General features: G+C 58.8%; 5 protein-coding genes across 5 annotated transcripts; 1 reads left to right on the forward strand and 4 right to left on the reverse strand.

Annotated features, from left to right (window-relative positions):
• Nucleotides 1-1,423: 1,423 nt before the first annotated feature.
• BKCO1_2800059 (cation diffusion facilitator 1 protein) lies at nucleotides 1,424-3,402 on the forward strand (the record flags this gene model as incomplete). Its single annotated transcript, XM_020273709.1, has 8 exons — nucleotides 1,424-1,489; nucleotides 1,546-1,650; nucleotides 1,703-1,724; nucleotides 1,773-1,796; nucleotides 1,860-1,979; nucleotides 2,037-2,076; nucleotides 2,148-2,258; nucleotides 2,328-3,402. The coding sequence occupies 8 exons, from the start codon at nucleotides 1,424-1,426 to the stop codon at nucleotides 3,400-3,402; spliced, it is 1,563 nt and encodes a 520-aa protein (XP_020129922.1).
• A 3,428-nt stretch (nucleotides 3,403-6,830) lies between these two features.
• BKCO1_2800060 (beta-lactamase family protein) lies at nucleotides 6,831-8,317 on the reverse strand (the record flags this gene model as incomplete). The annotated part of the gene is made up of 3 exons (XM_020273711.1): nucleotides 6,831-7,279; nucleotides 7,427-7,718; nucleotides 7,796-8,317. 3 exons carry the CDS (start codon nucleotides 8,315-8,317, stop codon nucleotides 6,831-6,833), a joined length of 1,263 nt encoding a protein of 420 aa, XP_020129984.1.
• A 511-nt stretch (nucleotides 8,318-8,828) lies between these two features.
• BKCO1_2800061 (gpi transamidase component) lies at nucleotides 8,829-10,569 on the reverse strand (the record flags this gene model as incomplete). The annotated part of the gene is made up of 2 exons (XM_020273712.1): nucleotides 8,829-10,274; nucleotides 10,327-10,569. The coding sequence occupies 2 exons, from the start codon at nucleotides 10,567-10,569 to the stop codon at nucleotides 8,829-8,831; spliced, it is 1,689 nt and encodes a 562-aa protein (XP_020129983.1).
• Nucleotides 10,570-14,155: 3,586 nt separating this feature from the next.
• On the reverse strand, nucleotides 14,156-14,803 carry BKCO1_2800062 (uncharacterized protein; the record flags this gene model as incomplete). The annotated part of the gene is made up of 1 exon (XM_020273713.1): nucleotides 14,156-14,803. One exon carries the CDS (start codon nucleotides 14,801-14,803, stop codon nucleotides 14,156-14,158), a length of 648 nt encoding a protein of 215 aa, XP_020129982.1.
• Nucleotides 14,804-16,578: 1,775 nt separating this feature from the next.
• On the reverse strand, nucleotides 16,579-17,217 carry BKCO1_2800063 (alpha beta hydrolase fold protein; the record flags this gene model as incomplete). The annotated part of the gene is made up of 2 exons (XM_020273714.1): nucleotides 16,579-17,115; nucleotides 17,176-17,217. 2 exons carry the CDS (start codon nucleotides 17,215-17,217, stop codon nucleotides 16,579-16,581), a joined length of 579 nt encoding a protein of 192 aa, XP_020129981.1.
• Nucleotides 17,218-18,432: the final 1,215 nt, after the last annotated feature.

The following is an 18,432-nucleotide window of genomic DNA, read 5'->3' on the forward strand; positions in this document are numbered from 1 at the left end:
CTTGAGTGTCTTTGCCCGAATCTACCGTAGCTCCAAGCTCCAAGCTTGAAAACAAGATTTGCGTACCTGGCGGGGCATGTGAGGCTCCGGGCTCGGTGATGAACGGAGAAGCTACACCTTCCTTGGAGTGAGTGCTACGACAAACCGAGGATGCCCAAGTCGTCCGCTGCAGCGCTACTTGTATGGCGGAGCCTCTAGATCTCGAGCTTAGTTTTGCTCCGTCGCGAGCAAAGTTTAAGCATCCTGCACAGGTTGCAAGGCTCCCTCTCCACAATCAACAGGGAACACCCCCTTTGGCATGGCCGCGATCCGGACGTTGCGCACCTGTTTGGTGATCGTCGGGAGGAGCCGAGCCTCTCAGGTGGACTCTGCTGCGTTAATGGCGCCGCCACTTGGCCAAGTCTGGGTCCCCGACACTAGCCAAACCGTCCGGCCCGTGTGCTGCCAGACATAGTACTCCGCGGACAGATTTGCACTTGACGTTCCGCCTGCACGTGAGACGGCACGCTTCCAGCCGGGTACCTGCTAGCGAAGCTCGTTGGTTTCTTCCATACATGGAAAGCATCTGGCGTCGTAGCCACCGCAGAAGTCGGGATCCAACGCCTTCCCTCTGCACCCACCCACGACAGCGGAAACTGCACGGGAGGATCGCCGGCAGCGTATCCCCGATACATGGGCTGAAGCTCGAGTTCATCTAGTGCCAGCCCAAGTAATGACCCTGATCGGCCGGCTACTGCGGCCGCGCTTCCATGGCCGCAGCTTCCAACGCCATCGCGGCTCTGCCATCCCCACTACTGCACCCCGACAAGCGCCTCCACACTGACCGGAGAAGGGCCTACTTCTCCTCGCCACACCGCCACAAAGGCCACCCCGGTCCTCCCATTGGAACGATGGCAGTCGGAGTAGACGAGCCGCCCTTCCCCTTCGGAATCCTGGCGGCCACTACCACCCTCACACGCCAATCCAGGTACTTTGGCGCACGCACGGGGTCCGCAAGGATCACCGCTGATCAGTGGCTTGTGGAAGAATTCGTCAGGGCTACTACGCAGGCCCGCCGGTGCTCTAGATCTGCGCAGGGTTGGTTGTGTTTGGCGGCTCGTCATCATTGCGATGGTACGGGACTGCCGGTCAGGGTGGTCGTCGTTATGTCCCAAAGTGCGATATATGGGTCTCCCGCTCCGTTCGCCATGAATCATTTTTCTTTCCTGGCTGCAGCCGCATCTTATACACTCTCCCTTCCAAGTGCTGGTCTTGAGTCTTGGAAGTTGGGTGCTTGCCTTGCCGTCTTTCTCGTCTCTTTCCCTACCTCATTATTCGGATCCTTGCTGGGAACCTCACCGGGCGAACTTGGAACACAACTCCAACCCCCATACCGCCTCCGGCCTTTCGATCATACATCACAGCTTTGTGACCGACAATAATCATGCAATATGGGACTGGCTATCAAGTCCATCTGGAGAAAGACCCGAGCTTCTTGAGAGAGATTTGGGTAGGTGGTCACCGAGGAATATCACCCTCTGCCAATCGCTCACGTCCTTGTCTCAGGCCTGGTACATCATCGGCATCACCACAATTACTTTGCGATGGATTGTTCGCATCAGGACGGTGGGCTTCCGCGGCCTCGCCGGAGATGACTACATCACGGCCCTTGTAAGTCCATGTCTCTCGCGCAAGTAATGATCTGCGGCTAATGCCCCATTAGACACTTGCTTTCTACACGATGGGTGAGTTCACAGCCAAAAGCCACGGGATCAACCGCTAACTTAGAACAGACGCTGTACTTGTGCACATAGTCTGTAAGTAGACCATCTCCCAGGACGCATGCTTTCGAGGCAGCGAGCTGACAACGAACGCTGCAGACCACACTGGCGCCAACGCAGGCCTGACTCAACCCATCGTGGACCAGCTTACGCGGGCTGAGATTGATCAATTCATCCTGGGTTCAGCGTGTCAGACGGCTGCTTGGTACAGTTACTCTGGTAAGCAATCCCCTCGCAACGTCTACCATCGCAATGCTGACGCGCATCCCACCACAGCCCTGATCTGGTGCATGAAGTTCACCATGCTCCTCTTCTAGTACGTTGACTTTCCCTCCTCGCCCTCGGCGCCACTCACACACACACACAACTAACGCACCATCTCCCCAGCAAACGCCTCACATTCGGCACACTCCAAAACCGCATGATCAAACACCTCTTCTGGCTCTGCGGCATCACCTACCTCATCGTCGTCCTCACCCTCACCTTCGGCTGCTTCCCGTAAGCCCCCCCTCAACCCCCTTTTCCCGCACCACCACCACCACATTCACTAAACCCACCTCCTCACAGCTTCTCCGACAACTGGGCCGTCGCCCCCACCCTCCCCCCGCGCCGCTGCACCTTCAAAACCCAAAACCTGCTCGTCACCGTCACGCTCAACGTCCTCACCGACGCGGCGATCCTGGTGATACCCATCCCGCTGCTGTGGCGCCTGAAAGTCGCGACGTCGCGCAAGCTCGCCATCGCCGCGCTGCTCTCGTCGGGCGTCTTCGTCATCGGCGCCGCCGTCACGCGCGCCGCGCTGACGCTGGGCGAGGCGCCGTCCGCGCTGAACATCAACCGTTGGGGCGTGAGGGAGACGATTGTGGGCATCGTGGCGGTGCAGTTGCCGCTTTTGCGGCCGTTGTTTGTGAGGGATTTTTGGAGGAGGGGGGATTTCAGGGTGTCGGAGGGGAGTAGTGGTGCGAATGGGAATAGTGCGAGTGATGGGAGGACGGGGACGCATGGCGGGACGGTCACCGGTGGCGCAGGCGGCAAGTATCGTCATCGCGGCGGCAAGAAGGGGGGGTACGGCGAGGACGGCGGTGCCGGCGCGGGCGCAGGCGCAGGCGCAGGCGCCGCCATCGAGCTGCGCAACAGCAGCAACAGCAGCGGGGGCAGCAGCGACGACGTCGACCTCGAGCGCGCGAGCACGTATTCCAAGGAGCAGCCGTCGAGCATCACCATCGTCGAGCTGCTGGAGCGCGACAGGGAGAGGGTGGCGTCGCCCACGACGAGACCGAAGGCCGGCGCGCGCGTCCTCAGGGGCCCCAGCGTGTCCGACGACGACGACAACGACGGCAGCGAGGATGGCATCGTCGGGAGGGAGTATCGGAGCAGTCCGTCGCCGTTGCCGCCGACGCAGCGCCAGCAGTTTCAGCGCCGCATGAGCGGTGCGAATGTCGTTGGTGGTGGTGGCGGCGTTGGCCCGCTGGCGGCGGGGAACGGCAACAGCAACAACAACAACAACAATATCGTGTTTGTCGAGACGACGTATGAGATTCGTCACGAGGGGCGGAGGACGGGGGATGATGACGACGGCGCGGCGACGGGGGAGGTCGGGTGCGATACGCGGATTACGGCGACGAGGGGGTGGGGGAGGTGACCTAGTCGGGTGATGGGATGATGATGATGCTAGGTTTGGAGGGGGGTGGTGATGTCGATATCAGTCGGCCACGGCCCCTCGGTTTGTGGTGATACCCCTTTACTTTTTTTTTTCTTTTGTCGCTTTTACTTCTTTTTAATGTCTTATGTTGGATACTTATATATCTTAATCTATAACATTGTCTATGGCTGTTGTCACCGATGTTGTTGATGTTGCTTGTAATCTTGTGTGTACAGGAGCGGCTTCAACCGATAAGGAAATGCATATGGCTTGCATTTACCCCGCTTGGTGGCTTCCGCCACGGAGGATTACGACGGGACGAGGCACGATTGGCTTTTGGTTTTATCTTATGATGTTGTTAGCTTGCTCCTGCTGTCCGTTTTGGGCAAGGATGTTCGCTGAGAGTACCTAGTGGGGTAGAAGGAGCCGCTAAACACCAACGGGAGTGGGCTCTATAAGCGGCCGAGTCGCCGAATAGGAGGATCCGCTAGCTGCTGGCTATTGTGCATGAGGGATCCCTTCCCTTCTTTTCTTTTTTTCCCCCTTTATTGTAAAGGACATCGGAGGCTTGGCTTGGCTTGAGCTGGCCCTATAACTGACCGGCTGTAGGCGCGAGTCCAACCGTAGCCGATCTTGTGCGAGCTTTGCACTAGGCAAGCATCGAAAAAGACCCTGAATCCTCGGTGGAATCAAGGCTAATGACGCGTGGAAGAAAGTTATGATGTTCGCTTTTTGTGAACTTTTGCCCTCTGTGTGGCCACATCTAGTTTCTCTGTTCTCATTGTAATAGTATCCATTACTGATATCACACATGCAGTGGGAAGGGCACTAGTGCAGTCACCCTACGTAGATGTACAAGAAGCCAAATATCAATTTACAGAGTACAGTCCCAGACGGGGGCTCCTTTGTCGCTAACTCCTACGGCTGGGCCGCCTACTTTATTTTTTTTTTTTTTGAAGGGGAACCCCCAATCCCCAACCCCCGATAGATGCTGACACCCACATGCCACAAAAGGTTGCACCGCGGTGAGGGAAACACAGACACTGATAATGGTCACAGCGTTTTCCCGCGCTATGCTGCCTTCTTCTCTCCCCTTTTCTTTTTCTTTCTTCCCGTCGTCCGTGTTAACCCCTCTTGCGGTCTTGCCAATCAACGCCACACGCAGGCATTTCGCGGCACACATATACAACTAAGAACGCGTCCCTGCAGCAAGCTGACCGCCACTAGAGCAATAATGCTGTCCCTCGCCAAACACGGGCTTCAATTCCGACCCAACATCACCACTCTCACGAACGAGCACGAAAACTCCAGTTGTTTTGACCCGATCACCATATTGCCACATACCGCCAGAGCAAGCCCCGAAACACCTCGCAACGACATTCCGCTGCTGAAAAGTAGGTAATCGCAAACAGAGACATCCCATCAGATAGAGTTACTAATAATTCCCCGGCTGCTACCAATGACGCAACACGTAACGAGATTGGTCTCACAAAAAGTCCGGTATAGAACGCTGCTGCCTGCCTACCAGAACATCACCCCCAGGAGAAGGGCTGGCGGGCATTGCGGAGCTTCCGCTTTTCTTTCCTCCCCTCCTCTTTTTTTTTTTCCTTTTATCAGATGCCTATACCTCCGCCCCATCCGCCCCTGCATCCGCCCTATCCGCCCTATCTGCCCTATCCGCCCTATCCGGCCCATCCTCTCCTTCCACTCCCGCTCCCGCCTCCCCCCTCTCCTTCCGCCTCCTTCCGCCTCCGATTCCGCCTCCGCATGGCGCTTCGCTTCGCTTATCGCTTCACTTCGCCCACCATCACCTCCCTCCCTCGTATTCATCACCGGCCTGGCTTAGCTAGCGGTGCTGCATCTGCCTATTGACTCGGTCCTTTCAGGGCCCCGGGGGAGCTGGGGAGAGGAGAGGCTCTTCACTACTAGGATGCTAGTGGTGGACGTGATGCAGGTGGGGATACTTAACCCCGGCACATGAGCTAGGGGGTTACTTACCGACTACTAACCACAATGCATTAACGACGACGACGGCGGCGGCGGCGGCGGCGAATTACAGCTGCGTTAACCGCATATGTACGTATACGTGCAAGCAAGCAAGCAAGCGAGTCCTCTCCCCCTCCCCGACTACTAGCACCAGCACCAGCACCAGCACCTCGGCTAGCTACGAGTCTCTGATTCTGCGTAGGGCTTGTGCGGTACGGCGGCGGTCTGCTGCTTCGATTGTGTTGTGTTGTGTGGTACGGGGAGCTAGCACGTCGGGGGCTGGGATGTCACGTCGGTGTCAGAAAGCAGATGGATGGTGTATTATAAGCGGCATCGACGGCGGTGCTTTTCGTTGGTGTTGTGGATGGTCGAGCGATCAGATTCAGGGGGATTCACTGGGTCGATTGGAGGCCGGGGTGGTGGGATGCAGCCGGATGATGGGGTGGCGATGTTGTCTGTCTGCGCTCGGTGGGAAGATGGCCGCGTGGGGATGGAAATAAACATCTCCATCGCCGCATTTATTTCGGGGGTTGGAGCTGTTGATTTCGGTGCAATTGACAATCTGTGTAGATGTGAACTGGACTGTGGTTTTTTCAAAGTGGGTGGTAACCAGGAAATGACTTTCCAGTCAAGGTCTGCCTGTCTGTCTACTGACTACTGTGTACAGGCCACGTTATCTTATTGCTGTATGTATGCTGTCGAGTCTTGACGAGCCCATTGACCACCAAACTTCCGAAACCAAGCATGACGAGGCGTAAAAGATGGCGTGACACAGACAGACAAGCAGACAGGCGCCATATCACCCCAACAATTGGCGAGTGGGTATGCCCCGTCCTATACGGATGACGTGATAGGCTAGTCGTTCGAGCATCTGCTTTATTTTTCCTCTTCTGGCAGTCGTTGGGACTTTTGCTGCAAAGCGAGAAAGCACGCAATCCCACGCTGTCCTTCGGCTGCAATAACTGTTTATACACATATACGTGCGCCCGAAGCTCGTTGCAGACTGGTTGTGGAACGTCGGGTAGATCCTTGCCGGTTGTTGTCGCTCGGACGATCGATGGGCAGTCGCAGACCACACCACAAAAATGGCATCCATCTCGCCCCAGATAGCATGCAACGCAAAGCGAAAGGGGTAGTTGGTAACGCATAGATAGGAGGAAGAAAGCAGGAAGTGTTGGCAAAAAGCGAATGCGTGCTACGTACACCAGGCAAGGAAACCCCCCATCCGCACCAAAAAAAAAAAAAGACGAAGAAAAAAACAACCACCATCAACGACGCAACATCAACGACGCAAATTCACCAACCAACAAGAAGCCGCATCCCCCACCCCCCGCGCCTCTCCCACCCACAACACCACCAACAAAACCACACCACCCCTTCCTTTCCTCCCCTCCCCCCGCCAGCCATCCATCCACTCTTCCCCACACTCCCCGCTCCTCACCTCACTTCAACCTCCCCAACCCCTCATAAACCGCCTTCTCGCACACCACCCACGGCATCACCACATCCACATCCGCAAACGGCAGCACCTGCGCCGCGATCATGCCCGCCACCCCCTTCTCCCTATCGACCCAGTAATACAGATTCGCGATGCCCGCCCAATGCCCCGTGTTCTTGCCGCGCCACGTCCCCTCGCTGCCATTCTGCGCACCGTCCAAGTTGGTCAGCAAGAAGGTCAGGCCCCAACCCTGGGGCGGGTTTCCCGGCTGGGCGTACAGCTCGGGGATGGGGTTGGTCTGGTGGGGCTTTGCGGCGGGGAAGCCGGTGCGGGCGAAGTCGGGCCAGGTGGGGGGGAGGGAGTTGGTGAAGATGGTGTCGACGGCGTGGGGGGAGAGGAGGGTGGCGCCGGTGCGGGGGGAGGTGCCGTTGTTGAGGAGGGTGGCGAGGATCTCTGGTGGTGGTGGTGGTGGTGGTTAGCGGAAGGGAATGGAGAGGTGGGGGAGAGAAGAAGGAGGAGGAGGAGAAGAAGAAGAAGAAGAAGAAGGCTTTTGCATGCAAGCGGTGGGATGAGGAGAGAAATGTGAATGTGTTTACGTACGGCAGTACTCCGCGGGCTTGGCGAAGCATCCCGCGCCGCCCGAGTTGATGATGCGGGCGCGCTCCTCGGGCGTCTTGGCCATCAGGCTCCTGCGCAGCGCGTGGTCCTGCTCCGTGACCGCGCCGTCCGGCGTCTTGGCGTGGAGGTAGACGAGGTTCTTGATCATCTCTTCGGTCGGGAACATGCTGATGTTCTTGAGGCCGAGCGGCTCGAAGATGTTCTTGTGGAAGTAGTCGTTCAGCGTCAGGCCCGAGACGCGCTCGACCGCAAGGCCGGCCCAGTCGATGTTCGTCTGAGTTAGGGGGAGGCTCCGAGTTAGCATCTGATATCACGGACGAAAAGGAGTATGCGAGCCTGCAGGCCTCTTACCCCGTATTCCCAGGTTTCGCCGGGCTGGTTGACCAATGGGGCGTCCAGGATATCTCTTGCGTCGCCAGAAAACTCATCGAAGCCCAGAGGCCTGCCCCAGTCTCTGAGTTTTGGGTTGAAGAATGTGTACCCGAACCCAGCCGTGTGGTCGAGCAGCATGCGCAGAGTGATCTCCTTCTTCTTGGGTACGAGAGTGCCGTCGGCTTGGAGTACTTTCTTGTCTTTCAGCTCCGGAATAATCTTGTACAAAGCTTCCGAATCTTCAAGGCTGAGCTTTCCCTGCTCTACCAATTGCATGCATGCAATGCCCGTAATGATCTTGGTACAGCTGGCAATCCAGAAGACTGAGTCAAGCGACATGGGCGTCGACGTGGTTGCACCTGTCGTGCCGGAGCAATGCGAAGTGATCACATCTCCATTTTTGTCGACAGCAACAAAAACAATTCCCGGAATTGAGCCCGTGGACGTTACGGCGTCGAGGGTCGACTTGATGGTGGCTTGCGCCTCTGCATTGAAAGACATGCTCGCGGAACTGTGTCGCTTCAAGACAGGAAGGTTTTGAATAAAATTACAAGAGTGGATAGTTGGGTATCTCGCAGACTTGGAAGACTGATGCTTATGTATGTACACTGGCGGCAGACCGGATGTAGCTGAGCTGTGTTGTTTACCCCACCCTCTGCACCCCGCAATTGGGCACGCGGGGTCCGAATGGTCCCAGCGCTCGGGCTTGGCCTCACACCGATTCCCTGTCTAACCAGCCTCCCCCCGGTAAAGCCAGGCTGATCCATGTTCGGAATGCCGGAATCATTGGTGTCGAACGGATCGTCAGTGGACCTGGCAGTGGACTTGGCAGTGGACCTGGGGGCTGAGCGGATCCGCTGCGGACACATGAGCACGTTCCACGACCCCTCATTGCTGCAATAGTCAATCTGCGGAGTAAACTAGGCGAAGATATGCTGTCATTCCTTCGGAATTGGCTTTAGTGAGGGATATCGGAAGTGAGACGCCCGAAGAAGCTACACTCCAGCATTAGTCAAGAGCTGCCGCCTTTCCGTCTGGCCGATAAGTTTTTGAGCTCTTTCAGAGCGGTCATGATCAAGGGGACGGCAACTGGGCCGAGCAGAGGAAGGTAGACAGCGACTTTGTGTTCGTCGGGGAAGTAAACTTGCCCAACCATGGATCTTTCAAAGAAGGCCTTCTCGGCCCCGGCCTCTGCGACACGTGCATGCTTCAAAGCGCTGCCGAATTTGCCCTCGCGAAGCTCGTCACATGCGGCATGCAGGTGAGCGATCGTCTGCTCAACTGAGATGGCCACGTTGTCAGGTATGGCAATGGATGGCAAGGCTAGACTCAGCCGCGCTAGCGATCCTAGCGTAGATGAAGCAGAGAAAAGGAGCGATGCTGCACGGATGCGGGTGAGCGTGGTGATGCGCAAGGGCAACGAGTCGGGTGACTGGGGCACACCCAGCAGAGAGAGAAGCTGGTTGGAGAAGGTGAGCATGGCGGGGCGCAGAGCTTCCTTGTCCAGGGAAGCCGGATTGGATGTCGTCTTGGCTGAGGCTTTGGCAGGATTCAGAATCAACACACCGCCCCATTGCGGCACGAGCCAGCTGCTTCCGCCGTTCTCTTTCACCACCATTGGACTCTGGTTTTCCGCCGGGACGTAGAGGACGAAGTTGACGGTAGGACCGGTACCGATGGACGGGCTAAGAGGCCATTCGGCAGCGTTTATGAAGCCGGTAAGGTCCTCCTTGTGCAGTGTCCATGCGTTCGTCTCGGGGTCAAACTCAGGCTCACGGATCGAACGGGCAAAGGTTGCATAGAGCTGGACCTGGGTATCAATGGTGAAATTGCTGATGGACGACAGCGAGTGCAGCAAGGGAGCAATGTACTCGTTGAGTGCAGCCTCGATCTCCCAGTCCGAGGGAGCAGAGCCGGGGGTGAAGAGAGAAAAGGTCAGATGGTAGGTCGGGGCGTATTTGAAGGAGCGCGTCTTCTGCCTCTCCAGCGCAGCAGTCATGTCGGAGCTCAGCGTCTTCATCCTGGCCATGTTGCCCATGCCGGTGCCGGACAGCAGGTATGCCAAGGCAGCCTGCTCTTCGGAGAATATGGATTGTAGCTCATTGGCGAGAAAGGTGGCCAGCGGAGACGAGGTCGAGGAAGGCGAGGGAATCTGGTTCTGGGTGTAGTAGACGTCTAGGATAGGCTCGTAGGAACGCAGCTCGGCTCTCGGCGTGGGGCCGTTCGGGGAGGGGATCAGGTTCAAGGTCAATGCAATATCGGTGTCGCTGGGGCTTGCGGGCTGGGCATCTTGCTGCTGGCCGGGAGGGTCGGCGAGGACAAGACGGAGATGATGGGCGGAAAAGTCATTGAGGTCGTCGAGAGCGTGCTGGGTAGTGCGCAGAAGGTGGTGTGCGTCTTGCTCGGGCAGGATGGGGGCGTCAATGGCAATGCGCAGCGGGAAGACGGGGCGGCAGGTCTCGGAGCTTGTCAGCAAACAGCAGAGGCGGCGGGGAGCGGGAGGAGCAGACCTTTCCGTCAGCCCAGTCGAGCATCTGCTGCAGAGGCAGACTGGCGCGGTAGATGGTGGTGGTCTTGAACCATAGCGGCAGGCCAAGCAGGAGAGCGACAGCCCAGAAAGACAGGATGACCAGGCGGCGGGTCGTGATGCTCTGGGGGGACTCGGGCGGGGGTGGAGCAAAGGCGGGGACGGGCTCGACGGGGTTGGCGGCGGCCTTCTCGGGCGGCGGGGGGGTGGGTGGGCGGTCGGCCATGTCGCGTCGCGTGTTGGAGCAGCTCTGGCAGGACACGCGTCTGGAGAGCTGTCGCGCTGTCGCTGAGCTGGCGCTGGCAGCTCGGGGCGCTCGGGGAAGCGGCGACGGGAAGGCCGAGGACAAGCCGGCTGAGTGGCCGGCGCCCCGGCCCAGCGTCTCTTGTTTTCCGGCTGCAGCACCTCACTCACTCAACACCGCCGCCTCGGGGTGACACGGCGTGGTGCTGCTGCCGCTTCTCAAACCTAATTCTGGCTGCTGTTCTCCGGCCGCGCAGGCACTGCCACGCCCGGATGCCCGCTGTGTCACCGGGCCGCAGTGCTGTGCTTGTGCCCAATCTTCCACCGTCGGCATCGCCCTTGACTGCCGCGCGCCGCCCTGGTGTATACCGTGGTCCGACGGCCTCTTGCTGCGCCCTTGTGCTGATCTTGCCGGGAGATCTGCTGCTGCTTCCTGCAACCCGTCCATGCCACGTGCGCCCTAGATCTGCCGACCCGAAACTGCTCTCTGGCTCGCCGTCTTGGGGGACCACACTTGTGTGTACACGGCACTATGCTACCTCTCTTCCGGCCTCTCGGCTTCGGGGCCTGCAGCTCGCGCACTGGCCAGCGCCGCAGCGGATGTCGGCCTGCCGTGGGCCACGGCATCCGTGAAACCCTAGCCGACGGCTGCGCTCGCCGTTGCGCAGAGCAGAGTCAGCCGTGGTGGACGCGCGAGTCGTCGGATCATGATGCGGCCGTCATGGCGGGAAAGGCCGATTTAGCGCCTGCATCGAGGTACGAGGCTGGACCCTTGGTCGTGAGAGGATCCAATGACACGCACCGGAGCCTCTCCTGCCCACACCACCGCCGTAGCGTTACACCGTCCCACTTCGTTCTATGGCCCTCACACACCTCAAACCATGGCGCACGCGCTTTCAAGAACGACAACGCCCGTCCTCACCACCTCCTGCGCCGCGCTAGAATACGTGTACATGCAGCTAGATGCTCCGCTCGACTGGGTCCAACCTGCCCTTTGACGCCGCCACACCCGTCCGGCCTGGGATGCGCCGTCCAAAACACCTCTGCCTGCCTGCCTCCTGCTCCCTCTGCCAGTGCATGTCGACGAGTTTAACAGAAGTTCTTCCACGCGCCTAAATGCAACTAATCGGCAACAAAACATTAGCGCCAAGCTTTGGCACAACCCCTTCGCCAGCCCACGGCCCTACCTAGGTACACCCACGCTTTTGCCGACCAAACGGCGATGCCGCTGACAGAGCGATCAGATGCGCCGCCGCTCCGAGAAGTTCCGCGTATCCTACTCAAGCACAAGCCCCAATCTCGCTCCATGTTGGATGGATGGCTGGCCTATGAATCGTTTCCGCGTGAGTAATCACAAATTTTTCTTGCTGTTATCATCACCTGACAACCCTCCAGGACGTGATACTTGCGCCTCATCATGCAGACGCACTCGGCCGGGCGCCAAATGCTCGACGGACGGCCAAGGATGGCCCCCCTCCCCTCCCCTCGCCCCGCCGCAGAAAAAGGAAGCTGCCGTTTTCACTGCCGTTTCCCGTCCCCCTTTCGAGCCGGCTCGCCATCACATCTCGGCGCGCTTTTCCGGCGGCTGAAATGAAGCCGTCGGGAGCCCGCTTCAGCAGGCGCTGGGGGGGGAAGGGCCACTAAGGCGGGAACCTCCCGTGCTCGTAAGCATTATCCATGATACTAACTAGCGGCTGTCCCACGGCAGCGTTTGGGCCAAGGATCGTCCCAAGGCCCACGCATCTGGGGAAAGGCAATAGGGCTTTTCCTCCAGAAGCATATTACCTATCGCCCAATGGGCGCGCCTCCCCGCGCCGCGGCCGGCGGGCTGAGGCACAAGTGCTGGCCCACCCCGCCGCGAAAAGAGGGAGAGAGAGAGCCGCTCACCCCATCATGGGGTGGGCAGGGAATCAGGAAGGAGCCTTGACGGCCGGCAGCATTGCCTCTAAGCGGGAGCTCCCGAAAATCTCATCTCCCTTTGCCAAAGATATTGGACGGGTTCCCGATCTCGGTCGGCCCTATAAGCATGGGTCGAGTCTGGATCTGACCTCCGTCCCCATCGTCGACACGGTACAACCATGTCCTGAGTCAATGGTCAAACGTCTGTCTGTGGGCCCTGGGCGCTCCTAGGATAGACTCAACAAACGGTACAAGCACGACAGCCACGAGCCAGATGTGTGCTGCCGCCGTTGGGGGAGAGGGCTAGAAGTAAACAAAAAGCAAGCGACAACTCAGCGCTGTCCGCTCGAGAAACTCTCGCTTGTCGGAGCGGTTTCCTTTGATTTTTTTTTTTTTTCTGTTGAAGAAAAGCTTCGTTCGTACCCGCTTATCCGATCGCCCGGACGCCGAAAACTCGTGAGACACTCATGAATGCTTTTTTGCCCACTCTTCTCGCCCTGGCCCTCACCAGACTGCTGATCGCCGACTCCCAAACAAGTTGTGGACCCAGCCCAGACCCAGACCAGCCTCTCGCTCATGTCCCTCCCCGCCGAAAAAGTGACGTCAGCCTCGAGAGCCACATCCGCTCGATCTTCCCAACTAACTTCCCCCTACCATATTCGTCCAACGAGACGCCGAGGTGGTCGCCTGATCATTGCGCCTTTCCAACTTGTTGGTGGCTTCGGAAAGTCCCCTCGGGGGCGGTCCAATCATGCACAGCAAATATACGGAGCCCTCGCTATTCGCAGCAGTCCGGTGTGCAAAACCCAGCTGGCCCACCCCGTTAGCTCAGTCGGAGCCTTTGGCCGCATCGAGTAAGCAACCGTGTCGATAGAAAATAGGGAAACCCGTCCATGTGGTAAATGAGACCCTTTTACCTCCCCCCCGTCCACCCTCCACCCACCCCCAACCGAAGGACGTCCACCCTTACAATCGAAAAATTCGTAAAGCAAACGCCGTGCGACCATGCCCCTCTGGGTAAAAGGAAAGATACATTAATGCAAAAGATAGGATCGATGATGCCGGGAAAAGCAAGTATCAGAGACAAAATAAATAACCGAGTTGGAAACAACAGCCGAAAACCATAGCCGCGTCGCATAACGTCTCGGGGAGAGGGGGATCCGTCCTCGCACTTCCCCCCCCCCAACACCAAGCATGATGTCAGGGTACGCCTCATTTTAACGAGGTCTGAAGGAAAAGGGAGAGAAAAAAAAAAGAGGGAATTGGTTAGGGGGGGTGGGAAAAAATTGGACTCCACTTCCAAGGACAACTTTGTGGCCCCTCCCTCCACTGCAACCCGAGCGCAGGTCTTTCGCCAAAGATCGTGATGATGGACCTCACGAACAGGAATATGAACCCAACCGCACACCGCCCCCCCCTCCCCCACAGCGTCATCGTGCAACGACGCGACCACGTCCACCCAACAATCGACAGCCCCCCCATCCCCCTTTTTGGTGTCAACTCCGTCCACTCGCAGCAATGTGATCTCATCAGACGCAGCTCGTCTCCACTACTCCCCCTAAGAGACACTACTACTATGCAGCTCACGCAGCTCGCGCTCCGCATGAATGGCACACAGCCCCTCGTCGGGTCGTCGGCGTATGTCCAGGCCCCAGGAGTCTGTCTCATCATCAATGGTGTCGATGCCGGTCCCCATACAAGTGCCTCTCTTGATATGCGCCCTCCCCGTATGCCTGGTGGTGGTGGTGATGGTGTTGCTGCTGCTGCGGCTGCTGCGGCGGTGGACCTTGCTGGTGATGATGATATGGAAGGTGAGGATGCGGCTGCTCCCCCTGCACGCCCACGCCCACGCCCACACCTACGCCCACGTCCATCTCGACGCCCATCCCCATCGTAGCAGCCGCGGACGCGAACTGTGACCCGGGCGGCCCTGGCGGCGGCGGCGGCGGCGGCGGCGGCGGCAGCTCCCCAGCCAGCTGCTGCTGGTGCGTGTGCTGCTGCTGCGTCGTCGGCACCCCGTACTCGTCCTCTCCGATGCTCATGCCACCCGCGCCGCCGACCAACCAATCATACCCCTCGTTGTCGGCACCGCCGCCACCGCCGCCTCCTGCATCATCGCTCCGCTGTTCGCTGCTCGAGTCCCGGATCCGCCAGAAGAGGCGGACGGCCTCGTCGTCCGGGAGCGTGCGCAGCTCGTGCATCAGCCGCTCGTAGCCCGCGATGCGCACGTTGGCCTCCTCGAGCTTCAGGACCGCCTCCTCCAGCTTATTGTACGTCGCTTGTTGCCGTGTCTGCTCGCGCGTGTCCGTCTCCCACATGCACTTGCAGCCTTTGGCCCGGCATCGCGAGCAGCTCGGGCGCGCTCCGTCACACTATATGTCACCCCTTCTCCACAAAGAGAGTGGAGGTCGAGTCAGCGAGAAACGATATCCATGAGCTTTTTCTTTTTTGGTGACAAAAGGGGGGGAAATGGACTCGTCTCCTCAACACGTGGCTGGTCAAACGAAACAGAACTAGGAAAGGCAGTAGTAGTGTAAGCTCCCTTTCTCTTTCATGTTTCTTTGATGACGGTAGGAGACGATGATCTTTTTTTTTCTGCTTGCGAGTCTGGATGGGGGAATTTAAGCCGGGGCTCTTGAAAATAGTCTTTGGATATGGTTTGCGCAGACTTGGGTACCCGGCAGTGTAATGCTGAACCGTCGAGGTCGGAAATTTCAAGAGATTTTCCGACAGACCAGGAAGGCTTTAACGATTGGGCTGGCTGTGCTCCGATGATGGTTACACGAATGAGGGGCTACAAGAAATGATTGGAGGTCTAATGCGGGTGGCAACACCTCTGAGCTGGGGGCGGAGGATGTGAAGAGGAAACCAGCTTCATGCAGAGCATGAAGGGAAAATGTGCGAGGAAGAGGAAACAAAACATGTGCACTTATTATCAGTGTTTATGGACCTTGGTTTTCTTTTTCTGGCACTCAAAGCAAGCTACTAGAGTGACGGTTCTCCTGCCACGTGCTCGTGCTTGCTGTGCAGCAGCAGCAGCCGGTGATAAGTCGGCACCGACGGCACCAGACGCAGGGTCAAATGGACTCGTGTTTGGCTTTGTACTCGAGGATGTTGCAGGCGCGGCGTTTGTGGAACTGCTGGGACTGACGCTCGAGGCGGCGGCGGGGAGGATCGGTCGAGGACTTTGCGGCATAATGGAAATCTTCATGCACTAGGCTGGTCTCGCACGCGTGCCGGGAGGACAGGAGCCGCCGAGAGCAATTGATGATGTAAAACGGATGGGTGCCTGGAAGGGGAGAGTGTGTGTGGGCAGTAGGCAAACGCAGGCAAAAGCAGGCAAACAAACGGAGGGGTGGAGGAACAAAATTGCGGAAGGCGCAGGAAGCAGACAAGCAGCAAAGCAGGGCCAAGTGGCAGACAAGGGACGCGGGGAACTTGAAGCAGAGGGAAACATAGACGGACTCTGCACAAGCGGACCAACAGCATCCAGCGACCAGGAAGCGGCCAATGAACAGGCCGCTGGAAGGCCTCCGTTCAAGGCGCCCGCATCTGTATCATATGTAGGGCTGCCGCTTTGACGCGCTCGATCACCGTCTGGGCGATGATGTTCTCGAAGTGCGCGGCCAATTAGCGCAGTTGGACCGGGCCCGGAGGGAGCCCCGTTCAGGTTACGCCGCCATCATTTGCCCAGCTAGCAATATGCTCGTATCTGCGGCTAGCGAAGGCGACAGGGTTTCGGTCTAAAAGGTGAGCGGCCCGTGGCGTTCGAGCCTGTTGCCGGTCTGCCGCTTGTCCTCTCCGGCGGATAGCCGTTCTAGGTCGACCCGCCGTGTCTGTCTTTGGCTCCTGCTGCTGCGTGGCCCCAGCCCACTCGTCAAGCGTCCGGCAGAGCCTGTGAAACCACGTCTCACGGAGGATTGTGTCACATGGGCCGCAACAGCCCCGGCTTCAGGCAGAAGAGAGAAACACATGGCTTCGCTGAGCTGAAGGGAACGACTATCCCACGCCTGGGGGCATCCGCCGGTAGCGGAATGCCCGGCCAAGGCAGCGGCAAGACGGCCGCCCGGCCAACTCCACCACGCTGACGTCTTCACGAGTGTCGCTCACCAAAAGCCAACACCTGACGGGTGAAGTCATCCGGATTCTCCTCGGCGATGCAATGCGCTGAGTCGCAGACGAGCGACGGCTCGGCATTCTCGTACATCTCGTCCAGCGTCGCCGCCGCCTCCTTCGCCTGCAAACTGTGCTCGCCGCTCAAACCCAGCGCCGGGACTCGACACCGGCCGTTCGCCATTCGCCACTCGCGGTTCTCTAGCGCACCTGTCTCGAAGGCCCTGTACACGCCGGACGCACACCTCACTGCCCCGGGCTGCGAATAGTCGGCGACGTAACGATCGAGGTCGCCTCCGGTGATGGCTCCGGCGTTGAAAGAGATGTTGTCAAAGAAGTGACGGAGATGGAGGTGCTCGCGGCCGGCAACCAATGGCTTGGGCAGGCCGGCGACACGTTGGAAATGGAAGTGGAACTGTTGGGGCATCATGGCCTTGTGCTGCTCATAGGCCTCTGTGCCCGGCAAGGGACACTCCCCCCAGATGACGGAGGCGACGTAGTCGGGGTAGCGGGACGGCTAGGCGTGTGCAACCATGCCGCCAGTGTCGTGCCCGACAACATGGATACTTTTTCTGACCCCGAGATGGTCGTGGACGAGGTAGGACAGGTCTGCAGCCATGACCGACTTGGTGAAGGCGCCATCTGGGCGAGACGACTTTAACCCGCACCGCGATAGTCGGGCGCTATCACACGGTGGCCAACGCGCGCCAGGGGAAGCAAGACATGGCGGAACTGGTAAGAAGTGTGGGGGAAGCCGTGGATCAGAAGAAGGACGCCCTTTTCCGGCAACAATCCAGAGGGCGAAGGGAAGACAGTCGAGGTAGTAGTGGAGCCGCACGCCGGTGCCGTCGATTCCAAGGCTGGCTCGAGTTCGAGCCGGAGTGCCGTTGTTCTTCCATGTTTTTCTACGCCTGAGGCTGACAAAAGCAGGCGTTTTTTCTTCAAGGCTCCTGCTCCCTGCGGCGGGAGCTTGGGTGCGTTTTTATGTTCGCTGGGACGGGCTTAGGCGCCAAAGGTGCAGGTGTTCAGCGTCAGGACGGCCAGGGCGGAGCAGGTGTCTTCAGAGTCATTCCGTGTTTGGCCAGCAGACAAACGTCTCTCGCTGGCAGATGAGCCGATGGCTGCTTAGAAACGAAGGGCGCCGCTGCGCAAACCCTGCTAGCCCCCGAGAGGAGGGGGAATGTCGCTGAAAAGAGCGCACGGTGGCGGCCAAAGATGGGACCGATCGCCCTTCGCAGCATAGCTCGACCCGAAGCTCACCCAATGCACCTTGGAGGGGACACCGGGCACGGCAAGGGCGACGGTTGTGAGCGAGTGAAAAGCGGAGCTCGTGACGGTGTGCTGCGGTTGTTGGCGGTGGATGGCGCTGCTCACGGCGAACGAAGCTTTGACACGACAGGCCTTGAGGGCGGCAGCAGGCGGCAGCAGAGCAGAGGACGGGAGAAGCTTCTCGACACAAGCCCGTGGATACACGGCCAGGATGGAAAGACGATCTGGGGAGGGAAGGCGCAGTTCCTCCTACGTCGGGGTTTCACCGGGCCGGTTGGCCAGCGTCAGGGCCGGGCATGGAAGCCATCTCCCTTCGTTCCTTCCTCAGCTCCAGCTCCGTTGCATCAACTCCATGACGACTTCTGCTGCTCTCGCCCTCCCCCCCGGCCCCGTCCTCGCTCTCGTCCCCGCTCCACACGCCGCAAAGCCCACCCCCGTCTCTCCGTTGCGCTTGTGCTACCGGCCTGTGCCGATGTCGCGCAGTCTGCCGAGAGCGGCCCAGCCGCACCCATGTGAAGGCTGCAGGCATTCTGCTGCCCGGGCAGTCCCGAAACATCAACTCCAA

The sequence above is a fragment of the Diplodia corticola genome (assembly GCF_001883845.1).
Source record: "Diplodia corticola strain CBS 112549 chromosome Unknown scaffold28, whole genome shotgun sequence".
Taxonomy (NCBI): domain Eukaryota; kingdom Fungi; phylum Ascomycota; class Dothideomycetes; order Botryosphaeriales; family Botryosphaeriaceae; genus Diplodia; species Diplodia corticola.